Below are 24,384 nucleotides of genomic sequence, written 5' to 3'. Positions count from 1 at the left end.
CATCAAAATAAACGATTTCCAGCAGTGCAATATGAGTCCTAAGCATCTCAGAAACGACTCATAAAGTCATAAAGTCAAAGATAACTTTTAAAAACACCAGTATAGGCTCATGAGGCTCTGATGGTTAAAAAAACTACATTTCCGCGAAAATGACGTCACTTCTGGTTTCGGGCAGGTCATGGCGGACATGTGAAAGTTCGCACTGACGTCTATTCCAACGTAGGAAGTGTTATGAACAGCTGATCGGATCGGTAAAGCGTGTTTCTGGAATATTATGTATTTGTTGCTGCAAGCGCTTTTTATGCAGTTTTTGCAAAGCTGTATGTGGAAGGAAACTGTGACCGAGGACAAGCTGATGGCATAAGATGTAAGTACAACTCCTCCGGTTTCATATGCAAAAAAAAAATTATTGCGCTAGCTTATGTGGTTGCAGTGCTACTGGAATTTTAAAATAGTTATGCAAAACAGAGCGTGCCCGCCCCGACCGGCTTTAAAGGGTTAAGCAGAAACATTTTTATGCCTGTAAAGTAAACATGTAAACAGTCTTCACTTACAGGCAAACAAAAATACAGTTTGGACTGTTGCATTGATGGATTGTTTTTGGACAATATTTTTGTCAAGGTAAATAACAAAACAAATGAAAAAAAGTTTCTTGGTTAACTACTGCATGCATACCCCAAAGTCAGGTAGGGTCATGAAAAAAAGTATATCTGCATGAACAAAAAAATAATATATTCAGTTGAAACCCCCATAAGGGCCACCTGCAATTCACTGATATTTCAATTTCTGCCCTTCCCGAAAGTGCTCCCTTCTCTCCATTTTCCTGTGAATGAGGTTTATGTGGCTGGCTCTGCATGAAATATGCCAAATTTCCCATATATGTAAACAACAAAAATGGGAGAAGGGCTAAAAACAGCCCTGGAGGAATCCCTGAAAACAGCTCCTCCATTTGGACGTATATTATTAGCCTGCATGATTCAAAACACCTGGTGGGGGTGGGGGTATCAACTCTGCAGAGGAAAAGATTACATCTCATTTACAAACAGGTTTAAAAATCAGGCCAAAGTAATATTCAATAGGTTGAAAGGGCATATTCAAATTAACACTTGGGGTATATTGGCAATATTTTTCCATAAAACCCAGTCCAACATGGTCTAAGGAGCTTGGAACGAAAAGCGTCTCTTTAAGTTGCTTGAAGATGTTTCACCTATCACCGAGAAGCTTCTTCAGTTCTAAGGTCAAATGTTAGAGAGTCCCAGATTTAAGTCCTAAGGGAGTGTCCCCCAAGAGGGTCATGACCCCCCTGGGGGGATGACTGAGAACCTTCACAGACATACCAGTCCAACATGATTTGTTGACTATGTATTTTATTCACCGAGCATTGATTTCTCTCAAGCTGGCAAGGAGTACCATTTAATGTTAAAACATGTAAAAATATGTAAATAATATGAAAATGACAAAAAATATCACTATTTTGTGGCCATATGCCGTGAACCTCCTGTGCTAAAATATACTGAAATTGATCTAATGAGTCAGAGGAAAGGGCACTGACAAAGCTTACCAAGGTGACCCCTGTACAGGCAGGATTTCCTACTGGATCAGCAGGAAGATACCAGAAGAAAAGGAACTGATATGATGGTTTTGAAAACCACTGCGGGTTGCTTACCCCTTCAATTATTCAAATAAGCTCTATATTAACTCAATCCCAGGGTACTGGGAGACTTTATTTGATATGCACAGAATATCTTCCTTCCTTACAGCAGCCACAAAAAGGTCTTTTTTACAACATCCCTCTTGGTAGTTCTGGTCAAAGGCTGTAGCCTCCCTTAAGCTTCATGGCTCCTTTGACCCACATTGCTTTTCAAACGATTTACCTTGAGCGATGCACAACAGCTACCAGAGGGAAGGGTAAAAGGAGTAAAACGGACACAAATCTGGCACACATGAAAGAGGACAGTTTAAACACCTGAGCGCACAGATGGTTTGTTCACTTTTTATCCCACCTTTGATGAGATATTTAAATGAAATGACTCTCAAGTTTTGACAGACATGACAGATACTGTGAAGTCTCTTGAAATGGGAAGCAAACCTTTTTATTCTGTACTTAAATGATGCTTTTAAAAATACCTTAAGACCAGTGTTAGCTTGTGAGTCGAGGTTAAGCAGTATGTTACCTTCATGCCAAACACACACTAATACCATGTTCATTTTTGAAAGGGGGAATATGTAGTGGCATAGTCAAGCTCATTTTTACTCCCATATTCTTACCTGTGAGAGCTCGCTGGCATCTATTTGACCGTTATTGTCTGTATCAAAGCGTTTGAACATGACATCAACCAGTTGCTTCTTGGCAACCATGCTGTCCTTGTGTTTCCCATGGCTGGCAGTCCCCATGTATCGTTTCTCATGCAAATCCAGAATCTTGTTTTTCAGCCGCCGGTAGTCGCTCAGTCTACAGTTATCATCTGGGGGGAAAAAAGAAAAGGCAAACTGGTTGGATGATGGAGAGTTTATTTATTTATTTGTAGTAAAACAAATGCAATAAGAGCTAAGGGGAAACTATATATTTATTTTATCCGATAACATGTTTCATAAATATCTAAATTATTCCCAAGTGCAGAACAAAGTACAATTAAAAACATTGAACTTATTATTTGTAACAACGGATGTAGTGTTTTCACATTTTTAGCCAATTAGTACCCAAGCAAAGTAGAATCCCCTTGAAGATTCAAATTATTAAACATTAGCTCTTGTTTATATTCAGCAAAACCCAAATCTGTACAGGTCTCTGACTGTCTTCCTCATAATAACAAACGCTAAGGATTATTTTCCCGATGGGAGCACAAAGTGTGACAGACGCGCTGCCTTCACTGCCTCAAACTAAGAAAGCGGGAGCCTCTTCAACACAAAGAAACTGATGAACAACTCCATCACACGGGTGTCAAACACTAACCCTGACAGCAACAGAAAACACGTTGGTTTTGTATTTACAATCCACCATCAAAGGCTCCAGATCAAAGACGTGAACTACATGAAAGATTCAGCAGAGTAGAATGGAGCCAAAGAGAAAAATAAGGACTAAAACTAGAGGTTGACACATGTCAAATCAGTTTCTCCTTGTTAAATCTGCAAGTCTCTCTCCACTAATAACAGTTGTATTAGCTGATGTCAACAAGCACATGGGAAAAACGTTGCTGTTCACTGGGAAGTCTTTTAAGTCTCTAGAGAGGACGCTGACATCTATACCACATCTCACTGCGTGATCAACATGGGACAAGTATGGAATAATAGCTTCGTTGCAGAATCTCATGTGAGACAAATGATCTTTGTTGGGGACGATCAAGCAGGAATGATTTAGTGAGTCTGGTAATGAGAATTTCACACAGTAGAACTGGGGTCTCACCGAGAGCTGATGACTAGCTAAGTAGAATCAGAGTGACCCCAGAAACCAATGACATGTCATTATGAGATACCTGGGATCTCATTTTTGTACTGTAAATTTCTTCAAGCATTGCTTTAGAGAAACAAATTGAGCAATCAGTGAGCATTTAAATGAGATGCTTGATGTAATCCCGATGCTCGCCATCATTTGGATATGACAGCCTTGAAGAAGTTCTCCTAAAACTCTGCCAGGGAAATAACCGGGCTTTCACCGAAACTATCATTTTCATCTCAGTTCTCTGTGACCTTGTAAAGTCCCCAAGGCGTAAAAACTCTATTCTTCACATTCATATAATGTTTATTATTATCATGAAGAAAGTCTAAAAATTAAGTATAAAAATATGGTAGCGTAAAGATTCAGTGTAAACAACAATGTCCAACCGACACTTAACTTATTAGAAATGATTTACTGAGATTTGCAGTTTTCTGTGATAGCTGTTATTCTCTTGGTGGAAAAAGTGAAGAAATACCTTTATCTATGAATGAAAAGAGAAAAGCAAATAAGAAGAAACACGACAAATATAGATTCTTCCATACAAGCTTGTTAGATTAGATTTTCTCTTTAATACAGATGTCAATATCATGGACAACAGGTGCTATTTGGATACTAGCGCTCTCCTTTTCAAATTTAAAAACTGCCACATTCACTGTGCTGCGATGAAAAGGAGAAGTTAACGCCATTAGTGTCTGATCATTGCTATTCCATGCAGGGCAGAAGGGTTCAAGTGAATGTTTGATGAGTGTAAAATTGATGCGAATCGCATGCGATGACCTTTACAGTTACCAACTCCAACCATGAATGTTTACTGTGGGAGATCAACATATTGAAGATCATGCTCTCTGCTGTAGTTATGAATATTAAAAAAACTGGAAAAACAAGGTTTACATTTTGTAGGAATGTTGCTCTAACAGTTTGGTCCCAAGACGCATGAAAAAACACATCTAGATGCTTGTGGACATTTTTCACTTTAAAGATTTTTTCCCTGTAATCTATGTGTTGTGTTTTAAGAGCGTCTCTTTTGTTTCGTTTAGCCAAAGACATTGTCAGCAGTGTAATTCTACTCCTACAATGCTTTATTTTCTGATGACCTGGTGTACCAAAATTAGGAAACCATGACCTAGCCAGGTGGAGAAAATTAGGTAAGAGAAAGAAGCTCTGGAACAATCTCTTTGTTTGTGATGGTCTGGCTTCTAAAACTATCAAACTGAGGTGTTGACAGATGTTTGAGCTGCACACTCAGTCAGAAGCACTCTGTAACTAGCAGGGTGTGAACAAAAACAGTGGTGGCTGCTAAGGACTTTCTAGCAGCCGCAGCAGGTAACAAAACAACAGGAAGCTCTTTTAAATGACAAAATTTGCTTTGGCTGTCAAAATAGTGATAAAGGCTGGTGAATTCTAGGGAATCAAAAAAGTAACTTTCCCTCCAAAGTGTGCCAACTGCAGCATCAGTGGCAGAGAAGCTGCCCTGGTCACAGATGGCTGGTAAAATGAATAAAAGATAAATGGCTGCTGGCATACCCTCGGCTAAGGTCAGCTACATAAAAGAAGCATGAACTATCACATGCATGCAGGTCCACACGTGGATGTAAATGAAACTACTTATACACAAACTGCTACCCACAAACATGCATTTAAACACTCCAACATATCCAAACAGTACTTGTCTACACAGGGGAGTTTAAGCAATAATTTGGCAATGGCGACTATAATCTGTCAAATTAACTATGCCAACATGCCTTAGTCAAAACAGTACTTCAGGGAACAAGTAAAAACTCAGCAAAAAGCTGTTGTGTTATATAGTCCAATCCACTTTGTCAAACTAAGATCTACTGAATGCTGAAAGAATAACTCTCCGTTTCGAGAAATCCAAAGTTTCCTGTGAATATGAACATGTCTCAGGCACAGAAGTGGCTTTTGAGCTGAAAGGGACGCATCAATGGGTTCTGCTTTTCCTGTGCAATTGCTGGGGTTATCCTAAAAAAAAGAAAAAAAAAGAAAAGAAAAGAAAAGAAAAAAAAAAGAAAAGAAAAAGAAAAGAAGAAAAACATTTCCCATTAAAACTTTGATCATTAAATCGATCATCACTAACTGATGAGCTCTCAGTTCCAACATTGTCTTGTTAATTGAATCATCTGCCTTTTTTCAGTCTTACTGTAGACAAAGACACAGGAAATCAGGATGGGTTATAAAACTGTGCAAACCTCGTCTGGACTTAAATTACTTGTAATGGAAGAACAAGGGAAGAACAGAGGTGCTTGCTTTGCTTTGTTTTGTTTTGTTTTTGTTTTGTTTTGTTTTTGATGGACAATCATGTTAGATATCAGTAAAAGGCTTAAAATTGAGTTCTACTGTTCCATCAACATTATAATCTTATTTACAGTAATGATAATGATGTTAAATAATCCTTTAACCTTATCCTTTTATTTTAAAATGATTTGGTGGTAGGAGAGCAGGCTGCTTCAGTAGGAAGTTTAAGACCCTGACTATAACAGCGAGCATGCCTCCAATGACTTCCATGCCTTGGGAGACCAACACGGTAGCCACAGGGTAACTGACAGAGAGCCAACAGTCAACTGATACCGATTACTGTGAAAGTGGAGAGGCTGCAAGACTCAGAGAAATCCAGGGACAAGGACAGCTGCAGGCAACTAATAATCCTTCAACAGGTTCAACTATGAAACCCCGAGAGCTTCCTCCAGATTGATCTTACTGACCGAAGACTCTCTTTTGGTCATCTTGTCTGGGGCTGTAAACAGTGAGTCTGAGCATTTATAGCAGGGCAAATGGGTGTGCTTGATTTATAACACAACACTGTCAGCAGGCAAAGCAATGGGCAAAAAGGCAGAGTACATTCTGGACAAATACGCAGTCAATCACAACACACAGAGAAAGGCAGCCATATACTCTCAGATTCACACCTTCGCCTATTTAGAAACACCAGTTAACCTAACATGCATATCTCTGGACTGTGGGAGGCAGCCAGAGCCCACGCAGGTGCAGGGAGAACATCAAATTCCACTAAACGGTCCATCTAGCTGTTACACAAGAATAGCTACTCGTGTGCATGGATAAGATGACACAAACAAAAGGACGTTCAAGCAAAAGCTTAATGTGGTGTGCAAGCTTCCTGTCGGTTCAGAGTTATTCCAGCTGGTGCCGGTAATGGTCAAGTGACCTGTGGCAACAAAAAGAGCAAAGAAACAGCAAACATAAAGGAGGTAAACAACAGAGTATTGTATACAATAGCTTCAAGATGAAGACCTCGAGGACACCGAGAGAGCAATTCTTGCAATAGTATCACATTAACCGAAGTTACGTTTGTTTACTGGGCGACTCACACCAAGGCCTTTAAACGATTGAGCCTTACCTACTGAATAGCAATGGCATCTTAAATGCTAAGTGTTAAAGATGAGCTGGAATGTAGTTTCATCTGTTCTTCTTATCTGTTTTATGTAAGTGGTATCGATGCATTTGTGCAGCAAAAGTGATGGATGGTGATGAATAGTGATCAAACAACAAAATCTTTATGTCTGACCGCTTTATGCAAAGCTTTTTCTACATTTAGTGACATTCACAAACAAACTGAACAGGCAGTTGCAGCCTTAGAAAGAACATCTAAAATTTAAACGAATGTTTCACACTTGGTTCTCCACATGTTTGTTTTGATTTTTTTAGTGCTTTATAATTTCATCTTCCCTTGTCCCCAGTGCAAGCTTAACTGTACCTTTCATTCACAGTCTCCTTATTAAGAACACACCCTGAAAACAACATATGATTAGTAAATAATATATTCAGGGACATGGAAAAGTGTAGAGAAAGCAACAATTTAGTGAGAGTGACAAAAAAAATGTATCTTTTCACAGTGACTATTCATCTGTGGGCAATTGGTTAATAAGTGGCTTTTAGTCACAATGTAGGCCATCCAGGTATTCATGGAAGCCAGTGTTAATTTTTGATAATTTGGCAATACCACGTGAAGGAAGACGCCCTTTTACTGTTTGCTGTTGACTCAATGACCCGGAGATTAGTGTATCCAAAGAACAACAACAAAACCATACAAAAGTGGCATTCTCATGGGTATAACAGCATACAAGCACAGGGAAATGGTGGTACACTCTGTGGTGAGCAAATGTAATGAAGCATGAAGGCTAAAAGCAAAAAAACCTAGTTTCTGTTTTAAAGAACTTTTCCACATACAGATGATGTCAGTGTAGAAAACGTAAATATTGTACGGATGAAAAACGTCTGCTTTCTAAGCACCTGAGAGGCACACTACTGTGCACGAGAAATTAAGAGTCTCAAACGTGCATTGTGCCAAACAGCATGGAGAAGCAGCTGCTGCATTAGCAACCAATATAAGTCCAGCTGGCACTAATGAAAAGTTACTATTCGAGCTGAAAATACACACTAATCCTTTGCCGAACATGCACTAGACTCAGAGAAAGAAAAAAGAAATTCCACATGCTCTCCACAGAGACCGTAAAAGTGACTGAACCCCCCTCGCTACCTCAACCTGCCCCTTTAAAAGCCCTACTGTTTTATTTATAAAAAGAAAAAGGCGGCTCAGCGGAATAGCTAGAGTCAACTCCGCTGAAACTGTCCCATCTTTGCCCGACTAAGCCTGCCCCCCACCAACCATCTCTTGCAGCTTTTCCATCTCCGTCTCCAGGGCCCTGGGTACTGCCGCCGCTCACAATACATCAAGACAGCACAGCATGACAACTGGGCTAACCAAATCAGAGGTCACTGATTGCAATCTTTAAGAGCAACTGGAGGTGTCAGTGCCGCAACACCTGACTGAATCTGAAATGGATATCTGGGCAGTAGAGCTGCAACCCCTCAAAGCTGCTCTGGCCAGGTCGATATGAATGCAAAACACTCCCAGCAGACCTCAGGCACAGAGAAGAGACTCCTGCTAATATCTCGGAGTTCAAAATAAAAGATTTCAGTCACACGGAGGCTTTTTGCATCCATACTGAAAAGTAAAGAAATACAAAACTGAATTTCATTCCTGCCCTTGGAAACAGCAAGTTGAAACACAGTCACACCCTAAGGACCTTTTGTTAGATATTCTTGATCTTTTAATCACACTCCATGATCTTTATCAGCAGAGTTTACCCAGCTGTCATGGAGCTGCTTTTCTTTTGTTACATGTGCCTATATGATTTGCTGCTCACATTGTGTACTGAAATTTTGTTTTCATGCTGCACTAAAAACCAATTCCATCTGTGGTCGCATGGCAATGAAAGTAAAGAACAAATCTGGAAACAAGCCAGTCCAATTTCTACAGGGAATGGGTCTCTAAATTGTTAGACTTATGTCAAAGTGGCTGCTAGAGTTGATGAACAGATTTCTTGTGCTTGGCCCGATGGCTGAATGTTTTACAGTATCTAATAACATCTGTACAAAGAACAGGATTGATCTATTGAATTATCCTTTGGAGATAATGATTGGTTTGTTGTTTAATTATTAAAACCAGAAGCTAGTGAGAAAAAACCCACAAGCTTTCTGTTGAAGTCAATCATAGGAGCATTTTCTTATCAGTCACCTCTGTTAATATTTTATTAAGTGCAGGCAATTAAAATAACTTAACAAATAACAAAAGGAAAACTGGGAAAAGTCTTGGTAAAAGACAGGATATGTATTTGTTTTGGAGAACATGTTAAAATTTTCAAACCTTTCACAGTCATCTGAAAACTAGTAATTACTGATATATTTGTCAGCTACACACACACCATTTGGTTGGGATTAATAGACTGCATATAAAATATGGAAGTAGGTTCTGGGTATGCAATGTAAAGTCAGTCCACAAGTACCATAAACCTGTTTTCCTGCTAATGGCCAGGGCCAGAGGGCTCAGTTTGTAAAACAAACTGCTAGTTGTACAGAAGAATATAGAAAAAATAGCCCTTGGCTGCTTTGCTCTGTGACCTCAGTAAAGGCTTCTCTTATGACTTAATAGGGTAAGTAGAATTTTAATTTTTAAATTATGGCTACGATTACAGTCATAAAGGACGATTATCACAGTCATTTGCTAATGAGCACGAAGTGTTCTGCAGTTTCTGTGCCACACACACACCCTTCGAAAGCTGAGATTCAAAGCACCGAGATTTTTGATAGCAGAAACTCTCACCCCGAGGATGAGCATTTTTGCTGATATGACTTCATAACCCATGGGTGCCATCCCATTTTTGTACTGTCTGCATGCTTAAAGACAGAAATGAAACAACCAAGTAATTGTGTTTATAGCTAATATATCGGTATATTAAAACAGTCACCAAAGGTGAACTCTGACGTCTTATATACCAAAAACCAACACTAGCCTCCTCCATGAGATGTTTTGCAAAAAAATAAAAGTAATAAAATAATAATAAAAATAATAAATAAGTAATTCCAACCCAATTGTGTATTTTTCATATAGAGGACAGCTTCTATACAAAAGTTTCTTTGGAAACCTCACTTTGTTTCTTTACCACTTAGCAACTTTCTGAGCCTTTAGTAACAGCACAAGACAGATCCCCCCCTTTCATTCAGTCTCTGTCACTACTGTTTCCTCCCCAGATGCAGGTGTAATCCTCTCCTTCCGATCTTTCATCAAGACTGCCGCTCTTCCTCACGTCTTAATCTTTGATGTATTACCACCCCACCCCTCCTCTCTTACCTTGAATGGAATCATTATCATCTAGGAGACTACTCAAACATTACTCCATCCACCCAACTTACCCTTACTGCTTTCCTTTTTTTTCACTCGACTGACAGAATCCCCAGAAGGTGTTCAGAGCTTCAATTCCCCTATTAAAAAAAAGCCCAGCTTCTGTGCCATCTGCTACTATATACTCCAGTACACCCACACCTGAACACTCTGACTTTACTGGCCTTTTGTTCTAGCACTGCTGGATCCTGGCCATGATGGCTTTGTGGCATGTTCTGATGGATTATCTTAATTATTAATTTCAGTAAATGTGAAACATATGACTCATCTTGACTCCTGCATTGTATAAAGCATTACCGGCTGGAGCTCCAATTTAATTAATCCAATACATGTATAAGTGAGAGACTGTAAATGGAAACTGGTCAAAAAAGAATAAAGAACAAGTATACATTTAAATATTTTGAAATTGTTGGTTATTGTAGGTCTTTTTTTGTTGGGGGGGGCAAAAGAGACAGGCCTTTCTTTTCCCAAAAGAAATGTAGGTTGTCTTAGACTAATCTTCCAGACTGAGATGAAGCTAGACTGAAATACAAGACAAAGAAAAGAACGAGAAGAGAAGGAGATTGTGAGAACAGGAAGGCTTTGTTTTCCTCTCAAATATGATCCCAGAAGGCTTGATTACACAGAGCTTACTCCTTCAGTGGCAGGTCTTGTTGATGACATGATAGAAGACAGTGACCCAGGGGCTGAATACACCTTGGCCAAGACATCAAATCAACACTGCTGCAGGTCTATATTTGGTCAACTGCAGACAGACTGAGGAATATCATTTTTTCACAGTTGGGCCACAGTTTGATCAGTGAGCTTGACCAAGAATAGAAATATTTCTCAGATGTATAGCTGATGCATAAATGATGTCAATAGCTGAGTTAATAATGTTAGACTGAAACCCAGTGGTAGAAGCAAAGAAATAAGGAGTAACCTCAGTAACATTTACAGTTTAAAATAGTCAGAAAGGCTTTTGGTGTTGCGAGGTTAACTATGTCGCCCCAAGTCAAGATGGGTAGATGTGTGCTGGTGTGAAAAGCCTTCTATTTGCTTCTATTTACCCTTTAGGCATGCTGACCTTACTTCAGTGGCTTTCTGCTTCAGAAAAAAGTGATCCCTGTGAGTGTCAACTACTCCAATCAGAGTTATCATATTATCAGATGAAGATGATAAATCCTTACATAACACAAACTATGACATTAAAATGCAACTATTGCAAATAAGGTGACTGCACCACATTAAATAATCTAGTCTAAAGGTATAGAGCTCTAAACACTAAACGTTACTGTCCCACTGCATAATAAAGAAGATGTGGACATTCCATTAATTTGTAGTAAGATCAAGTGAAATTATTTTGTTGACTGGGCAGGTATTTCTGGTCTGTGTTGTAGTACTGTAGCTGCGATTCCAGCAGTTTAAAGGAAACCTAGCAGCACATTATAATTTATCCGCTTCACCAAATGAATACGTGCACATTCCTGTTACAATGTGATGCACAGTTTGTGCTTCATTCAGTTGTTTAAGAATCTTAACAACTTGCACATATCAAATACATTATCCCAGCAAATCATCTATATTGCACTTAAAACATGCTGCAACAAAAAAAAAAACAAAATAAAAAAACAGTGAAAACATGGTGCTTCCATGCTGAACACAAGAGAGTTTTGATGTACTTAAGAGTACACCCTCTGTGTTGTTGTGTAGTATCCTAGTAGGTGGGGTTAATTAGTACAACTGGGAGGACCTGGCCAGTGTCCCTGAAGGACTTAACAGGTGTCTGTATCAGCTCTTTCTCCATCGACCCAGGACCATGTTTTTGATTTGGTTGACTACAGCCGGGTTATTTTAGGTGTTACACTACACAACATCACAGACTTAACATTCATTCATCTAAATACTGACACACTGAAAATGACTGACACACCTCACAAAGTTAATTATGTTTTGGTTTTTTTTTATTTATTTGATTAATAAATTGTGGTTCAAGTTGTGCATCTCCCATTATTTGCATGGCTCATAACTCATCGACCCTCCAACACTGTTTTCAGTATTTTTCCTAATTGTACTGTCATGAATTTTTACACTTAACATGCTAACTGAGGACTGCAGAGTCTGAGATGTAGCTCTCAGAGTTTCTGCTTTTTCTCTGAGCATTGCATGGTCTGACCTTGGGGTGAATCTGCTGGGATCCGCACCCCTGGGATGACTGCAGCATTGTGTTAACATAGACCTAACTGATCCAGCCAAGAAAACTACCAAAACACCTGCTTACATAGAGATGGTGACACTTGCTGATTATCAAATAATAAATCCATTTCATTAACAGCACCTGGTTGGTATTTACCCTGTTAATTCCTATGGAAGTATCAAGGTTGTACTTGTTTTTCTTATTTATTTGGTTGATTATCTTGTTGGTTGGTTTGCTTCTTTTTGTGTTCTGTTGTGTTTTTACAGGACTGTATAAGATCCCTTTAAAAGCTTTCTTTTTCATATGACTGTCATTTTAAATGCATATGTTAGGAAAGTGAGGAATCCAATCCATCATCAAACAACTTTTGGCCTCCACAGGATATGTCACAGGGTGCAGCCAACTCTGTTCCCAGTGTATTGGTGCTAGCACTGCTACTCTACTGCCAAGTTCCGTCTTACTCTGAACTTGGACTAGCAGGATAAAACACTACAGGCTAGGCACGAGTACATTGCAGTACTCATTATATTATAATCACTTCATTTAATTTAATTAAAAATATCTTAAGGTCAGTTATGACCTTGTATCTATTATGCCCAAGCAGGAATCTGTCTTTGGTTAGCATCACTCAACTGTAATTAACTATAATCTAAAACTCTTGAAAAAGTCCGGAAGCTGACCTCAATTTCAGATACTTTTTCGTTGTTTTCATTGTATTTAAAGCACATACCTAGAAACTCAATTTCTGACATCTAGAGACTAATGGCATTTACATTCCACCCAGCAAGAGACTTTGCACAAAGAAAATGTTTGGTTCTTTAACTCAGCATATCAGTGTTTACCTCAACCAATGAGTTTATTTTACTCTCCAGTGCAGCTCAGCCTCTGAGAAATGTTTGTGTTGCATGAATAAACTCTAGTCTGCCAGAAGTCTGCTTTGTGGTCTGAAGACATACAGTACTCTATGCAGCTTAATGTACTGGCTTGTATTATACTGCCGACATTAACAGACACACACACACACACAAAGACACACAATCTCTTACTCCTACACAGATTGTAAAGCAGCTTCTTATACTGACCAGCGGCCAACACTCTGATCACAATGCTTATAGATTCCTGCTGTTCATCGCACTGTGGGGTCAAAATTAGGTTAAAGGACTCTATTATCATCTATCTAGCCCCTCAGCTCATAGCTGGGAACCATAAAGAGTTGAATTCCTATAGATCTGCTGCGCTGAGATACAGTGCTTTCTGTAGCCTTTATTGATCGGCTCATAAAACATTCAGTATGGATGGAAACAAGACGACTTTGTCACAACCATTCCAGCACCAACACAGATTATTTCTGAGTGAGTTATGACATCAAATGTTGTCTGATTATTTTCCATTGCACACCAGCTAAATACTAGTATTTAATAATAATAAATATTTCATTCTGTGTTGCTGTGATCCACTTTAACATTGGTAGGGTGGAGTAAATGGAAACAGATCAGCTTGATTTACAAGGTTTGTGTAAACTGCAATATTGGTGTGAGCTCACTAGACTCACACTCATACTGACAGAGCCATGAAGAATCGACTTCTTAAACTATAGTCAAATGTCATGATGTACATTGCTCTACATGAGCAGAACATTTAACCAAACATTAATTACTTACTAATGTTTTTACATTTAAAAGAACATTATATTTCTTATTATGTTAACTCCTGTCACCTAAGGACTGGAAACTAAGGCTACAAAATTGGACAAAAGAAGATTGGAAAAATGTTGCTTGGTTTGATGAGTCCTGATTTTTGAATGTTTGCAAACACCATGACACTAACATGGAGCCATCAATAGCAGGGTGCAATTAATGAAGTGGCCAGAATGCATTTCACCAGATCAGAACAAAATATTGCACACAAGAGAAGAAGCAACAGATGAGTTTGTTAAGCATTTTATGTCATGTTGGATTTTTTTTTGGGTGATTAGTTTGTTGAACTATTCATTTTTAGGATAACATTTCTCAGAAGTAAAGTAATTTATTCAGGAGTTGTTTATCTGATATGATAAAAGTTTCTACTGTAAAAGCAGCTGCAGTTTACTGAGTATAACAGAAAGTTTGAGCATTAATACTTTGTTACGAGAACACCCCAGATCATTTTGACTAATTTTGTCAGCTGGTGTTTCCGAGGTCCAAAAACTCTTTGGGAAAGCAGTGGATAAATCATCTTCCAAATCACATTTAACAGAGAGTGAAATATCCATCTTAATTATTTTCCCAATAACACTTTCCAACCTGCAAATAATTTTTTGTAACCAAAAAGCATAATACAATTTTGCATTTCTAATGTATTCGATTTTATTTGTGGCATGGGGCACATGTATATGAAGTCCAGCCATGCTTTCCTACAATAATCATAAAATATTACTTACATAGGACACTTCCCCACAAATAATGCAGTCACAGAGTATACTGCTCAAAGGAATTTTGGAAGCACTGGAACAATTTTAAAGCTTTAAAAGTGAAACTTTGTGATTAACCCTTGGTATTACAAAGGCGCTTCATTTCTTACCCGCGTATATTGCCATTGCAACTTAACCAGCAGGCCTAACCTGCTCTGGAACAAGTTATGTTCCAGATTAATGTTCTGGTATGAAATTACAACCTACAGACAATCAATTCTACAATAAATAGCATTACTGTACTCGATTGCAATGGAAAACGTCCAAAACCGAATTGAGTCAAGCCGCCTTGAGTGGAGCCGAGTAGGTACTAGTGGAAAAGAATTATCATTCGTACTTACTGACCTTATATTAAATTTGTAAGGAGACGCCTACAACGAAAGTATGTTTTTATATTCATTTTCCACTCTCAGACCATTAAATGCTAACTGACTTATGCAGATTTAAATATTCCTTTAATGTAATAATAATAACCCAGAAGATACTCCTGAAGCTTAGTAGAGCTTTAATTGTGATAAATCTGTTAAGTTACACAGTCACAACTTGTCCATGTGTCTTGTCCTGCCTTACTGACCAAAGTGCTTAAAGCATAGGCTCATTCATACATCACTTTTAATACTAAACTACTGTACAGTGCTTTTCCAGTTAAATACACTCATTCCACTCATTTTTCTGCAGCAGCTGTGTCTCTTTCAGTCTGATTATTTGTTTAACCCTTTCATGTTTTTCTGAAAAGTTAACATTATAGTTTTATCTTCCTGTGTAAAATCAGCTGCTCTGCTGTAGACTTATATCATCTTTGTGACTGAGCGAATGCTGCCAAACACCACCCCTTTCTGTAAATGTGCTTAAAGCTAGATTGACAAACCCTGGGTTAACTTTTCCACATACTGATATTAGAGTGCATAAAGCCACATAACAAAAAGATAACTTGTTTTGTAGTACAATACCCAGCTCTCCGCCTATCGCAGTTTCTGGATAGAGTGGCCATCTATCTCACATTGGATTCCCTAAGGAGATCAAGGATTATCTGTCTGACTGCAAGATGAAAAACTCTAAAAAGAGGCAGCTAAACTGGCTAGCTCGAAGGCAAACACAGCACAGGAAGGACTGGTGGTAACTTGTTAGCAGCATGTGGTGGGGCGTGGACTGCGGTGCCGTGCAGGGAGGGCGGACGCACCTGCACGGCATCCTTAATCACGTCCGCCAAGTTAAAAACACGAGGACTCAGGGGTTGCGGGGTTGTGGTGTGAGGTGATGTAAATAAAATGGCTCAAAACACTGATCCCTGGACCCGCCGTGCCTTATTCACACCACACAGCAACTTTCAAAATACTACCCAGGATATTGTTGTCCTGTAACGTAAATTCATCAGACTCTGAAGTAAGACTAAAACCAGTCTCCAAATATTACTTAGGCTTTTAATATACCTGAGCATTCATTCTAAATAAAGTCTACATGTGGAAAACACCAGAATTTCAAATTTTAAAAAGGATTTGTTTATTACACTATCCTATTGCAATTACAGTATAGACTATCCCATAATAACTGTTTGGATCACTCTGTTTTGGTTATGCTAGTGAAAAAACAAGTCCTTACATTCGCATCACTTAGCAATTCTCTATTTCCTCTCTTCCTTTATAAAAAAGTAGCTTGTTCACTTTATACTGTCCAGCAGCTGAAAATCCAACACATTTGTCATGTCACTAGGTCACATGTTTTGCACTAAATATAGAATGATGTCAATGCTTTGATATTAGAAAACACCCACAATGCTGTAACCCAGTCAACCTCCCCCCCACACTCCTCTTCTTCTGTACATCTCTGTATCTATGACTTACTCACAAATGCCGCTTCAAGCAATGTTGGCAGCTATTGTTCACTTTCATTTCAGCAAATTTTTACAAAGGTCTGATATCTAGGAAGGACAAAGTAGGTGGAAACAAAAGAGGAATAAAATGCAGAGAGCAATAAAAGGAAAACTTTTCAGGATAATGGCTCATGCAGGAAAATGGCTTTTAACCAATACTTTAATGGAAAGCCATGTTGCGCAGACTGCAAAAATGGTTTTGGAACCCATTCACTTCAAGTAAACAAACCTGCAACGGGATTCAATCGGCCAATTGAATCCCGACTGAATCATCAATAGTCTGCAGAGCTTTTAAGGGGTTATTTAAGCTTGTGTTGTCATTGGAATATTTTAGAGGACGGGGGAGGGCTAGAATTAAATTTAAATTAAAAACAAATGGAAACCAACAAAAGAGCTTAATCTCTTGAAAATGCACAATCTAGTAAACTGTTACTGAAAAAGTCATAACCTCACTAAATTACAAATGTATAGCCCTTATGTTTTCCCTGGTTAACTCAATTCTACTATTTATAGGTAGCTAAACCTATCTCTGAAAGTCCTCCTGTAAACATTAATGAAATTATTCTGCACTGACAACCTCTTATTCTGCACTACAGGGGAGAGTAACATCAAACATGTTTAATTGGCTAATTTGTCATATGATTGTTTGGGATCTGTGGCCTAGTCCTCAGCGCACGCCTTTGATGGAATAATTGGCCATTTTGGGCACATAATGACATGCAAATGACTATAAGTTCCTTTGAAGCTGGCCAAGCTAAAAATAAAGCGATCGATCAAAGACACCAGTTTCTTGTCTTGAGGTTCACAAACCTGCAGTGGTGTGTGCGCTGTGCACAGGGGAGCCAACTGTACCAAAAATGGCATTAAACAGTGCTAATTAGTGCAGCATCTAAATAGATGTGCCGCTTCTGTACCATGAACCATGAAAGTACCATGAAAAGAGAGATATAGTTTCATATTCTTCTCCGTTAGCAGGGGGTACTATAATTAAAACATTTTTTTCCAAAGGCTCAAGGTTTGATATCAAAGACAAACTTGTCCTTCAAATCAATGCCACACAATGTTTCCATCTAATATTTATAAATTGCTTGTGGTTCTTTTGATTGTAGTGATGTTTCATCAGAAAGTACATTATATACATTCTATTTTCACTCTAATAGTTAATAATTAATGAAAAAAAAAAACATATTTCCACCAACACCATGTTCTTTGTCTTCTATGCTCAGTTTCTTCCCAAGATCCTTGTTACTGTTCAATTTAAAATTCTAGCCTACACAGATATTGCTCTCGGGCTAAGACCTTTTGGAGTGGCCTAAGACTTTTTACTTATAGAGTATGATTTTATTTTCTGTTAAAGCTATAATAGACTACATGTTCTACTTTTCTTAAATATGTTTTAGCTTTTTTCTTCCAGATCTGTCTGCAAAGAAGCACTATAAACAAACACACTGCAGCAAATCAGAATTGTCTATAGCATTGCTTTTTTATACAGTCCATAGCAGATGGTGCTAATTGTTTGTATAAATAGGGTAAATCAAGCCTCAGGTGTCTAGACTGTGTGCCGCAGGAGAACACACACACAGAGGAGAAAAAAATAAATAAATAGGAAGAAATACCACTCATAAATGAACACTGTATAAATTAGAAGTCTCTTTGTGGGGTAAATTCTCAAAGGCTTTTCCTTTCTGTGTCACTAAAATAGTACCCGTATAAATCATTATTTATAGATCAAGCGTTAATCCAAATTAGAATTATTTTTAATTACATGACATTCATGCCAACAAGATGCAAACACCTACTGTAAGTTTGTTATGTTATTCACCAACACATGGCACACTATCAGAGTTTTTCCTGGCTCAGAGTGAGCCTTTGGAGGAGGCTGACCATGCAAGTAACTACACATGCAGTAACGGCACCAAGTATGTGCTTTTGTAGCTGACATAAATCGAGTTTGTATTATTATTGGAATACTCAATCAAAAGAAAGACAATTATGTTTAAATAAATCTTAAGGAAACTGTTTAAAAATATAATTTTAGAACAGTGCTGTTTCTTTGGATTGTATGCTGAGAAAAACTATATAGCCACGACTGCAGTGAATACATATAAGGAGGAATTTATTTCATCAGTGTTATATAAACACATAAAATATAGTGATGCATAGAAAAAGTACAGTGTGTATCAGAGCTTCCAGCCACTGTTACATAATATATAATTTAATAGTCTAAGTAAAGTAAGTAGCTTATAACAAAGTAAGCTCGGTGTGATTCAATTACTGTGTTTATTATTTGAGCTACATTGGCTGTTAAGTTCCCAGACTAAAAACTCTGAAAGTCCATGCAGGTGTTATTGCTCTGTCATCAAATCAACACACTCTGCAAGTGGAATGTTCTAATAAAGAGGAAAACAAAGTGCCTACATACAAAATAAAAGAAAAAAAAACAGATAAACACAATACAAGGACACTGAAAACCACAGATAAAGACAGGGAGTGTGTTTGCCCTATAAAATCAAAATCACATCACAGAAACTACTGCCAGTAAAGCCCATCATGTTTACTGGATTCAAGGGCACGCTGTCAGCTATGGATCAAATTAAAATATGAGATGACATCACTAATGTCCAGTGTACTACACAGCTCTCCATCACAGTGCTGTGTTATAATCATCATCATCATCATGGCTACGCTGCAGATCATTGCTTTACGGTTGATGGAGCCTTTACATAACCAAAGGGAGGAAGAGTAAAGTGACAGATTGCTGTGCAGAAACAACCCAGAGGAAAACAGATCAAGAAAATTATTAAAGAATTTCATTAAAGCTCCCATTTCATGTTCATCTATTTTTGTGTTTGGGAACTTACAAATCATCCCTTTCATTCTACAAAAATGCAATTTTATTATCATGAACCACATGCACCAAACTGTAAAACTGCAGGAAGAAAATGTATTCTTACGTTAACATGAGAAGTTTACTGTACATAGTACAAACAAAGTAACTGTATTCCGTTACAGTTACCGTTTTAAAAGGTGGTATTTAGAATACAGTTACTTTGTTGAAATAAATGGATTACACGGCGGTACTTCCCTGTTTCATATTGTGGCGGGTCAGGACTGTTTGGGTTTTGTTTGACAGCTACGTTCTGTTGTTCCAGGTGGCAGCGTTACGGTTGCCATGGTTACAGGGTGACGCTCTCTCTCTGTGTGTTTCCTGGGTGAGAGAGGCCTTTTTGTTGTTGTTGTGCTAAGCTAATAGGCAGAATGCTACCGGTATAGCTCTAAAGAATGTAGCATCATAGGCAGTGTAGTCCGTGCTGCAGGGAGAATGGACTGCCATACACGTTATGTGTCTGTGAGCGAGGGAGGGAGGGAGAAAAAGGAAAAGTACGAGCTGTCATCGAGCAAAAACGGGAGCAGGAAGCATGTAAATATAATAATAACCACTGCAGCCAAGAAGAATGCCTGACGAGCCCAGTTGTAAGTAAGCTATTAAGACTCGACTGTACACCGTGTTCGTGTTTTCCTCCAAAAACAATAAGTTCCGTTGGAGCAGCCTTTCAACGCCTCTCTCTGTCTCTCGCTAGCAAAGTTGACCCAGACAACAAAGTAAAGCTAGTTTTCGGCTACGAGCCCGACACAGAACCCACTGTATTAGCCAGAGGTCCACGGCTCCGAACCGTAGTAAAGGGACCTCTGGCTAATACGGTGGGTTCCGTGTCGGGCTTCAGTAACAGTAATAAATCACAGCAATAGTACATTCATGTAGTTGTGAACAGCATGATAATATATTAAATAATCCAAAGTATTCAGAATACGTTACTCTCATTGAGTAACGTAACGGAATACGTTACAGAATACATTTTGGGGCATGTATTCTGTAATGGAATACATTTTAAAAGTAACCTTCCCAACACTGAATGTAAGGCTTTGCTTAAAGTACTGACTTAATAACAGTGTAAAAATAAATTTGTTAATGAATCATTCTTATTTAAAAATGTACTTATTATTATTTAAATAACATCAGTACACAGACATAGCACTGTGTTCTGCAGATGCAGAGTTTCTCTTCTCTCTTTCACCACGTACACCCTTCCATACATGGACAGTCCAGAACAGGCAAGAGACAGGTGACATTAATCAAGCTGACGATAACTCATAATTTTACCTAAAGTAAATAATGAGCTTTCAGCCTAGCATAACAAAAGAACCCAACAGTGAAAGCATAGTCACAAGTTGCTGTTTCCCATTAAATCACAATTAATTCACAGACTACTGAAAAAGAAAAAAAATCACAAACCAACAGCATTTCTGGGTGAAGTGAGCATGAAATGACTCCAGACTGTGGAGCGTTTGTTGTTAAGTTCCTCCATGCTGTTTAGCTTTCCTTCTAGCAAAATATGTGAGTCTAGCATTGCACTAAAGTAGGATAACATAGCAGTATTAAATTGAATTGATACAACTTTCTGGGCCCCGCGATTGGCCGATTCTCATTGACACCTAGTCCAGGATATTTAGTCTGTATTGGACTGGTATCTCCTTTAAGTATCAGATTAAGAGATCCTTTAATTAGGGGCTAAAGTGGAACATTTTTTTTGCATTTAGATCAAGGGCTCATGACTTTCAGTTGCCCTTGGGACACAGGCCTTCAACATGAGTAATTTGATCAGCTCAGGAAGCTGCTGTTGGACTACAGCTTGTAGTGAAACCTACTTATGGCAGGAGCTGCCATCCCTCCCAGCTAAATTAGCTGCTAAATCTTAGGGTTCAATGTTTTATCACTTTGACAGGAGTCAGGGCTGTGTATAAACAAACTAAACTTGCAGCCTATAAGACTAGATCACTTCTCTTGACATGGAAGAACAGCTTTAGGTCCTGTAGCCTTCGGTAAATATTGGCTGCCTTCGCCATCTCCAGTCACTCCATGCTCTTGTCTTCCCATCTTTCAGCCTTCACTGTACAAAATAACACCACAGATATTATGCAATTGACAATGCCAGTAAAACAAATACAAGTGGATGCATTTTGCCATACCGTACAAGGTAAGTGTTCAATATACAACCAGCGCTTCATTCATAAAACAATACGTTTGCAGATTCCAATGTATTCTTGTTGAGGACGTTTGATTTACCTTGACTTAACATTTCTCCCTCAGCCCACTGTTTTTTAATTCTCTGCATCCAATTATTTAACATTTTTTCTACACTCCATCTTCAGTGCATCCTTCCCACCAAGTCCAGGTGAAAAGCTGCTCCTGCTAACCACAACAGAGTAATGAAACTATTGTACTCTAAATTTGCCCAATCAGTTTTCAGCAAAGTGCTAATCCCTACAGCTATATCATACAGCCACGCTTTTTTTCTACTGAATCTGTTTTCATTCAGCTATAATAAGGAAGGTCAGCGCTGCCATGTATTCAGTGATATGACTATCATTAGCAGATCACTGTGTCAGAGAAAAAGGCTGGGAAAAAATCAATAAAAAAGCTACATCTCCGTTTTGCTGTAATGCCCGAACTCTGATTTAGGATGACTATGTTCTGCTCTCCAAGTTGTCCAATAACAAAATTTTGTGCAGTGTCAATTTAGCCATGAGAGAGGGAAGTATGAATGGGCATTATCACGGCTCCAGACAGCAGACTTTCTCAGTGTCTCCTTTTAAAAGGTGGCAAAGTCATCGAGGCACCATTTATTCCTGTGCTAGAAAGTAATTTCAGTGCATTCTTTCAAGCATAATGCCTTCAACCTGGCCTTGTATTTCTCCACTCTCTGCATAATGTCAAACATTAATTCTCTTACTGACCATTTAAAAAGGAACAAAGCCGGCTGGCACTGGCCTCATGCAAGGTGTGGATTGTTATGTCTCAGGATATGTTGCTCTCTTAGCTTCTTTATCTTTCAGATAATGACTTGTTTGCCCTTAATCTATATTTCCTTGACTGTGATGAGGTTTTTGTCATAAATGTCCATTTTCAGTGTAAGAACTGCCGAGAAACTGTGTGACGGCACATAGACGCGTCATTTATTGTGTCAATTTATACACACAGAGGCCTTGTGGATGTGGATGTGTATATGTGTATATCTGTGTGTCTGTCTTCCTCTTCTTAGTGACAAAAAAGACAAATGTGATCCTGCATTGACTGATTTAATACACATCAGATAAGCACATAATCTGGATAGATTGAACTTGAACATTAATCTCCTCTGCCCTGAGTATTGCAGAATACAACATACCTGAGTCATCTATATGTCAAATATAAAATAATATGACAGAAAACTTTGAAAAGAGTATTTTTAAACATCTCAAAACTACATCCCTATGATAATCAAGTATTCCAGTGTTTTATTACAGGGAATATTCTTCTTTTGTTTTTTTGTGACTGACTCAATTGAGTCCGTCTTATTCCGAGAACAACCTTTAATCAACAAAGCATATCAAGATGTGCACAGACTAACTTTAGAGTTGACTGGCACCAAGACCCTGCAGCTGACAATGGTTTGGACGTCCTTGCGAACTTAATGATTCACAAGTCTAGATTTTAATGAGGAGCTTGTTCTTTGGCACTGCTGCCGATGACAGCGCCAGGTTCTGTACAGAGGTCGCAGCATTAATGGCGCCACAGAGTCATTAAAAGAAAGCAAGAACACACAGGAGGTTCTGAAACCCCGTACACAAGCTGATCTCACTGGAGTGACTCTCCAGTGGGAAAGGCGCAGACACATCATTAAGGTAGGATGTCTCTAGAGGCCGGAAGCTATGATGCTTCATGAGCATGTTTTTCTTGGTGGAGCCCGCGGGAGTTGTCCACAAAGAGTTTGTTGTACTAAGAATGCCAGGGAAGCAGCTAATAACAGAAGCACTTTACTTCTACAAACCCTACTTTTATAGACATAACCTAATTACAGATGTTCACCATAGTTGTGCTGCCTTGCATGATATTGCTGCAAAGGACAATATGTACCATTGCTCTACAGTATTAAGAGTTGATTTAAGGTCCTTAACAATTTAGGTTTGGGGGAAAAAGATATTTGTTATTCACTGGAGTTTAAAAGCAAAAACAAAAGCTATGCATGGATGCAAAAATACAAGGGACACCTAAAATCTGTTTGATGATCCAAATGGTGTGCTGCTCCTAATCACTCTTCCTTTTTCCTTACAACGAAGCAGTAGATAAATTCGACCCGGTGGCAGCTAGTTTTCTCTGCTTGCACGTTCCAAGCAAGTAAGTAATATCTTCATATCAGTGCCACGTATCAGTAACATCATACATTTCTCATCCATGCAACATTCGCCTATCCTAGTCTGTTTCTTTAAGACTGTCAATCACTGCAGGTGCCAAGTCATGTGATTTTGACATCACTTTTTTTGGGGGGGGGACAGCCTCATTCCCATTTTTTCAGATACTGAAGCACAAATAATGCTAACGTAAACTTACAAACAGAGCCTAAATGTAACTATTACAGTCCTACATTAAATAAAATAGTAATAATAATAAAATATGATAGAATGAGTCTACTTTGGCACTCAGCAGGGCAGGAGAACAGAGTGGACATGGGAAAAAGACAGTCTTTGAGTGTCGTATCAACTTTTGCAAATGATTAATATCAAAATGCTTTTAAGGCTACAAGAAACAAATATTTTTCAGACTGAATTACAAATCATTCTCATAAGCCAAGAATTTGCTTCAGAGACAAAAATTCTGTCATCAGTCCCCTTACCCCAAATCTTCTTACTATCATGT

At 38.5% G+C, this 24,384-nt stretch overlaps 1 protein-coding gene across 2 annotated transcripts in view; it reads right to left on the bottom strand.

Moving 5' to 3' along the window:
• The window catches only part of fstl5 (follistatin-like 5), a 200,271-nt gene that overhangs the window by 93,817 nt on the left and 82,070 nt on the right, over nt 1-24,384 (bottom strand). For both annotated transcript variants that reach the window (XM_085178364.1, XM_085178371.1), the window contains exon 5: nt 2,269-2,465. In XM_085178364.1, the coding sequence (XP_085034490.1) occupies nt 2,269-2,465 (197 nt within the window). The remainder of the gene's footprint in view (nt 1-2,268; nt 2,466-24,384) is intronic.

Source organism: Neolamprologus multifasciatus, chromosome 2, assembly GCF_963576455.1.
Source record: "Neolamprologus multifasciatus chromosome 2, fNeoMul1.2, whole genome shotgun sequence".
Taxonomy (NCBI): domain Eukaryota; kingdom Metazoa; phylum Chordata; class Actinopteri; order Cichliformes; family Cichlidae; genus Neolamprologus; species Neolamprologus multifasciatus.
This window is presented reverse-complemented; position numbering and strand designations above follow the sequence as displayed.